This window comes from Engraulis encrasicolus, chromosome 9 (genome assembly GCF_034702125.1).
Source record: "Engraulis encrasicolus isolate BLACKSEA-1 chromosome 9, IST_EnEncr_1.0, whole genome shotgun sequence".
Classification (NCBI taxonomy): Eukaryota; Metazoa; Chordata; class Actinopteri; order Clupeiformes; family Engraulidae; genus Engraulis; species Engraulis encrasicolus.
In genome coordinates, this window is record NC_085865.1 from 34084193 (window position 1) to 34091692 (window position 7500).

At 43.2% G+C, this 7500-nt stretch overlaps 1 protein-coding gene across 1 annotated transcript in view; it reads right to left on the reverse strand.

Moving 5' to 3' along the window:
* rsu1 (Ras suppressor protein 1) overlaps window positions 1-7500 on the reverse strand; it is a 76143-nt gene that overhangs the window by 44347 nt on the left and 24296 nt on the right. The window contains exon 7 of the mRNA XM_063206970.1: window positions 6307-6421. Coding sequence (XP_063063040.1) covers window positions 6307-6421 — 115 coding nt within the window. The remainder of the gene's footprint in view (window positions 1-6306; window positions 6422-7500) is intronic.

Consider the following 7500-nt stretch of genomic DNA (forward strand, 5'->3'; position numbering starts at 1 on the left):
TATCCTCTGCTGCCTGCATAGTTATAAGCATGTTACCTTGAGGGAGACAGAAGTTTAGCCCAGCAACACAAATTTACTTTCCAAGAGCTTCCCAGACCTATCCTCCGACCTTCCTACCAGTAGCGGGCTGTGGGGGCTTTCTAGGGCATCTCTGAGGGCCTACTGTACATATTTTTCAAGTAAAAAAATCAAAGTAAAAAAAGTTATAAAGATTTTTTTTTCAAGTTAACAATCTCTAACATTTGTTGATGTCATTGAAAAAAAAAATACTGGTGGTAGGGATGAATTCTGTTGATGTTGGAAATGTGCGCATATTTCAAATATCATGGCCTGGCCAACCCACAACTCCAGTTCTAGACCCTCTGTACGAATGACATCAGTAAAACCAGGCTGCCAGAGCATCTCATTATCCATGCACAATGGTTTACACATGTGGTGACCTTCAAATAAAGATCAGAATCGCAAATACAATCAGAACAGCTGAATATTTAGCCTAATATATTGTAGGATGTAGCGAAACATGCATAGGCAGATTTCATGCATCGACTTGTTGAATCTGAAAAACAGCATAATTATTGCACTCTCAGAAGCTAAACAGAGACGGGGTACTTCTTTGGGATATGAAAACACGGGAAGAGATGCTGGCAAATGTTAAAGGGTCAAGTTTTTATTTGTATTGTCATTTCTATGTTTTTATGAATTTGTAATAAGAATAGGGGAGTAAGGGTATACAAAAATCACGGTTCGGGACGTACCTCGGTTTTGGGGTCACGGTTCGGTACATTTTCGGAACAGTATAGAAAACACGGGAAGAGATGCTGGCAAATGTTAAAGGGTCAAGTTTTTATTTGTATTGTCATTTCTATGTTTTTATGAATTTGTAATAAGAATAGGGGAGTAAGGGTATACAAAAATCACGGTTCGGTATGTACCTCGGTTTTGGGGTCACGGTTCGGTACATTTTCGGAACAGTATAGAAAACATGGGAAGAGATGCTGGCAAATGTTAAAGGGTCAAGTTTTTATTTGTATTGTCATGTCTATGTTTTTATGAATTTGTAATAAGAATAGGGGAGTAAGGGTATACAAAAATCACGGTTTGGTACGCACCTCGGTTTTGGGGTCACAGTTCGGTACATTTTCGGAACAGTATAGAAGGAAAATACATTCAAACTGCTACTTTGGGTTGGAAGTTTCATCAGTGAAAGAAATACAGGGTAGTACTTTTCTCTAGGTCTCACAAAGAACAAGCCTCTAAACCTGTTTTTTTCTTGTATTTTCTCTCAGAATTCTGCATGAGCCACTGCATGTAGTGGCAGCTTAAGGTAAAAACAAGAGTAGCCTGTCACCTTTCGGTACAGCACTGTTCGGTTCGGTACAAATACAATACAGTGTGCCTTTACAGGCCTAAATAAGAATATTCACTTCACTTCACATCACTGGACAGTTATACTTACTTTAAATAAGACTGATCTGACTCACTGTTGGGTGTACATTCACTTCGTTATTTTACATTTACATTTACCTTGCTATTTTCAGCCATTGAATGTGTGTGAAATGCTGTGATTTGAACGGGAGATGCCACAGGTTTTCAAAAATTGTTGCACTTGTTTGATTGGTACAATCTTCATGAAGTCAGATGTTTGTCAAGGAGAGGAAAGATATGCATGGTGAACTGCAATGTGAGTAACTGGAGTATTTTTTTACACCTGATGAGTAACAGAGCTATTTCCACTTAGGTAACTGAACTTAATATAAAGCTTGAAGCACAGTATACTGTAGGGTCTACGGCCAAGCATAGCATTATAGAATACGATAGTGCGTGTGTGTGCGTGTGTGTGTGTGTGTGTGTGTGTGTGTGTGTGTGTGTGTGTGTGTGTGTGTGTGTGTGTGTGTGTGTCCAACCTAGTTGAACAGGCAGTACGTTGGGGACAGGGCTGGGCTGGGATCTGAAAAGGGCCCGGACACTTTTTGACGCCTGAGGGCCCGACACCGATGCCTATCGGTATTTATGACATCGAATAATATAGCCTATTAAAAAGCTCACACGAAAAAATGCTTCATCACTACTCACAATAACCTTCTTGGGGAGATGGTCACAGTGTACCCTCATGTTCCCTTCATCCTGCTGAGTATGTTTGAGGGTAGGAGATAGAGAGAGGTGGACAACTAACTATTTTCCTGATTATTTTCCTGGCCAGTGAATCTCAATATAAACGTATTCATACCATTTCCCTGAAGCAAAAACTGAAAACAGGTCCTACAGACACAAACACCTTAACATTGATAAGCCATATTTCACACACACACACACACACACACACACACACACACACACACACACACACACACACACACACACACACACACACACACACACACACACACACACACACACACACACACACACACACACACACACTACAATTGACACCAAATTATAATAATACAATGTAATAAAAATAATAATTTCCTAGATGTTTCAACTTCAAATTGCTCCAGTCCACAGACACTGTCAGTGAGCTTACTAAATGGCAACACCACCCCTCCCCTTTCCCAACGCACACCAAAACGGTTCTAGTTGTTGTCTAGTAGCCACAAACTGTATGCAGCTTGACACTGATCAAAAGAGCCCAAGACTGTCATTATATCAGTGGGGTTTTTCTTACAACAGAGGTTGATGACGTTACGTACAATAAGCCTATGCATCGAAACGTCCAAACCGCGTCGCCTCAACCATCAAGATATTAAAACATCCATCCAATGATTAAATGCTTTCCAGAACAAACGTGTTTGCATGGATAAAAAAGCCAATCCGTGACCACCACAGGAAAATTCAACTTATGAAGGCCCTATAAAATATCACATTGCCAACAACAAAGTTAAGATACATGTTTCAGCTATTACAATAAAAGGAGCACGTAGGCGTAGCAGCGTCAGCGATTCACAAACAGCACGGAAAGACGGCTTCTTTCTTCATCTACCATGCCAAGAGGCAGATAATGACGTGACATGCCATTAGGAAAAGATTGCAAAAAATACATTTAGTTTAAAATCATAGTTGCAAAAGACACGACAAGCAATAGACTAAAACAAGATATTTGTTGGATTTTGATTTAATTAACATGTAATACAAGACACAGGTGGTTGTGACAGGCAGCTCACACACGTAAAGAGATATGGAAGATTTCTCGCGCAACAATACAAAAAAGTTTAAGAAAATAAATCAATACATATTTGTGACTGATTTGAGCGAGTGGGGAGGGACGACATCTTCAGTTTCAGGCAATAGACTACATGGGAAAAACGCCGAGGCGGTGAGCTAATCTGCCTGGCCAAACAGGGTACGGTAGTTCTTGGGTAGAGGGCAGAAAGACTAGCTTCACTTCAACACAGCATCCCATGACAGCTCAAGGCAAATGGAAGATTTCTATGTGCTGGCGCAACATTACAAGACAAGTGCATGGGAATGTATCAAATGGGTATTGGGTTATAACATGACTGATTTGATTAAGTCAGGATGACAATTTGGTCCGAGGTGATGAAAGGGATGGGAAATTACGAAACGCCGAAGCGGCACATAGCTACACTAGCTGGGTGTGTTGAGGGGGCTAACCTGTCTCTCCCTGGGTCACGTCTCGTATACGTCATCTCTACTCGTACCTCCCCTGCTCGAACCATCTCGCCCGCACTGTTCGCCCGCCGCCGCCTCCACCTTGCACTCGTTGATGCATCGGCGGCTCTACTGTCCCAACCTGAGGTCGAGCTGTGTGATTCACCACACCTCCTACGGCCACACGAGACATACCGGTCCGGAGCTCGAGCTGGTGGTGCTTTTAGCTTTGAACAAGTCAGTGATTTTAGCACATTTTGTCCCGTCTTCTTTTAGTGTTAGTTTTCGCTTTTCCATGCGCTTTTCATAGCCAGTCCTTTCTTTCTCCATATAGCGCCATGTATCCTCCGCTCCACCACCAGAGTTTTTATTAAAGGGTTTATGAAACGAAAACAAACGGTCATTCCCATTAAAGCCTTGTTTTTTCTGATAGCATCGATGAGACTTTGAACCCAATCATCCTGGAGGAACTTGTGAAAATGGCAACTCAAAGTGTGAATTCTGTGAAATTTGGTGTGACTAATGAGCTGGGCTGTGACATCATAGAGGAGAGTCCCTGGTTTGCTAGTATGGCTATCTGAGAAAACAACACACATTTGATGGACCCACATCTTATAAAGGAACCAAAATTCTGATACAAACATCAGCGTGTCGAAAAACCACACATCCAACCTCATGAGAAAAAAAAAAAACAGCAGCACAAATCTATTTCAGAGGCACTGATACATCTGCAGAAAGTGACATGTCTGACAGGCGAAGTGACGATTGTTGACATAGCCTGACAGTTCGTTTTGTTTATGGTTACGGTTGCTAAGGGCGCTTTGCCATGACCCACAGATGACATGGCGTGTGTATTTGATGACAAATGGGGGGCATTTTGATTCAATTGCGCGATATAGTGTGATTGAAATGCATGTAGGCTACATGCAAAAATATCATCAACTAGAGAAAAAACGGAGGTATTAGGCTGTTGGAAAAACGCCCTATATAGCCTGAGTCCTCAGCATATTTTTAGCGTTTATCATTATTATTATTTTTTGTGCTCAAAGTCACAGGCGTCGCGTGTCCCTCAGCCGGACCCTGAGGACGAGGTGTGTCCAAACGTCAGCCACACGTGCACCACAATACTAAAAACAAACAATCAACGCTTCAAAGTAGGCCTACGCTATGTGCATCTCCGTTTATTCGCTAAGCAGTAGCAGGACTTTTTCTAGGATTTTTTGGCATGAGGGAGCATCATGGCAGGTTACAGGGGGTGAATGGGGGTGTTCCCCCCCATGAATGAGAAATTTATTAGGGGCGCTCAAATATATATATATATAAAAATAAAAGTATGAGGGTGCACCCACGGAGGTATGAGGGTGGAGCGCCCCTATTTCCCTGTTCAGAAAAAGCCCTGAGTAGCCCAATCTGTGAGTTGGCTGTCCTCGACTGAGAGCACCACGCTGATGTGCGGATATCCTCCCAAAACCAATTTATTGACCAGTTTAATGGCAATCAACAAAAAGTGCATATTCCGAGAGCATTCGCATCGGTTTGGCATGTAATGTGCATTACCCTTTCCTGAAAACAACATACAAAGCAGATGGACAAGGTAAAACGTGTAGCATAAAGCAAAGCAGTGCACTCACCTGTCTTCGTGCCCGAGCAGTTACAGGGGCAGTTTCAGTCTGCACGCCGGCGATGTCAATTGTTGGAACTGCTTGAGGCAATAGCATTCTCTTCAGTCCAACCATGCCCGCGACCTCCACATTTGTGGTGAAGCACAAGGGGTGTAAATGTGCCGAGCACAACAGTGACCACGAGCTTGCTTCAAAACCACGCATTGGATCCACAGACCCCTAGCTTGATTTAGCCTTCTCCTTGTCGGCCACAGTTCCATCATTCTTCACAGAAGGGAACTTGTGCAAAGATATTCCTTCTGTCAAGTAGCCATTTTTGCAGCTGGCACCGTTCGGCCCTCCAGCAACACACTGCTTGACACTGCGCTTTGTTTAGGTACTAGCCGCCATTGATCTGAACAAGGTGGAATGAGGTGAACTCACCCCTTCTATGTCACGCATATCATTTGCATAAAATTTGCATGTCACCAAAAAAACACTTTTTGGGAACGTTTTAACATGACTTTTAGGACAAAATATCACCCAGACAATATCCCATTTTATTCACAAGGCTTAGAACTTTCAGAATCTGTCCTGGAAATGGTCAAATTCCTTTACTTTGTTTTCGTTTCATAAACACTTTAACCGAATAGCCACCATACAAGTCAAGGAAACTTCGGATGATGATGATGCATTGCTGACAGACTAGTTGGGTCGAGCGAGCGAGGGCCTGCAGGGAGGGGCGGGCCTTTGAGAAGCAGTACATTTCATTGGACTAGGCCAATGTGCCTCAAGAGAAACATCCAATGAGCCCCGACGTGTCATTTTTTACCGTCACAGACAAAAAAATAATATATTTTTTATTATTATTTCGGGCTCTCGAGGGCCCGAAAGACGCGAAGGCCCACCGGGCATTGCCCGGTATGCCAGATGGCCAGTCCAGCCCTGGTTGGGGAGGAGGTGTGTGCGTGCTTGAGTGTGTGCCTGTGTATCCACATGTCTTACCCAGTTCAGGGGGTAGGACTGTGAGGCAGTGGTGTGTGTGCATGTGTGTGTGTGCGTACGTGTTTGCGTGTGTGCGTACATGTCTTACCCAGTTCAGGGGGCAGGACGGTGAGGCGGTTGCCCTGGATGTGCAGCTCCTTGAGCTGGGCCAGATCCCCAATCTCTTTGGGCAGAGAGATGAGGTCGTTATCCCTCAGACTCAACTGCAGAGAGAGAGAGAGAGAGAGAGAGAGAGAGAGAGAGAGAGAGAGAGAGACAGAGACAGAGAGAGAGAGAGAGAGAGATGTAGGTGAGTCAGAGAGAGAGAAGGGGGAGACAGAAAGAGAGACAGGGAGGGAGTGAGGTAGAAGAGAGACACAGAGAAAGATATGGAAGGGAGAGAGAGAAAGGGGGTGAGATGGAGAGGATGAATGGCAGGAAAGAGAAAGTAGGGGAAGAGAGAGAGTTAGAGAGAGGGATTGGGGAGAAAAAGAGTAAGATGGAAGGAGGGAGAAAGAGAGAGAAGAATGGGGAAAGAAAGCAAGACGGAGAGGGGGAGGGAGAGAAAATGAGAGAGAGAGAGAGAGAGAGAGAGAGAGAGAGAGAGAGAGAGAGAGACAGAGAGAGATGGAACAGGAAGCAAAAAGAGGAAGAGTAAAAAAAGGAAAATAAAAGAAAGGAAGCAACAAAAAAGTATGGTATTTACAAGGCTCCAAAATCAGAAAGCCTGCATTGTCAATGTACTAAGACAACGACCTTGAACGTCCTTCAAATTAATAACAATATAAACAATTATATAGCAATAACAGTATAATAACAATCAAAATCAATACAACACAGAAGGGGTTAGATCACTCAATGGTAAAAGGAAATCTTGCACTCCATGTTTCATGCTACCCACCATGCTACTTGAGCAGTTTCCATTTTGATTGCACAGTAAAAATGTGAGGTTTGTTTTGTCTTTATTATTCAGTAAAATTTAAAAAATGGGTTGTTATTATTCTTCAGACAGGACAGCAGCAGTCCAGTGCCCAGTCGCCAGAGCCATGGCCAGGCCAAGAATAGTTTACTGTTTTATTGGGCAAGTGCCAAGACTAATGGGATGGCTAACATGGTCAGATTATCCATAAGGGCCAGTGGCACAGTGCCCAGACACCAAAACAATGTTTGACCAGTGTGAGGGCTAGGGCTGGGTAAAATAATCGAGTTAATCGATAATCGATCGAATCGAATCGAAATTCACATAATCGATTCACAGGGCACAAAATCGATTTTTTGGTTATTTTTCTTTTTGTTCTTTTTG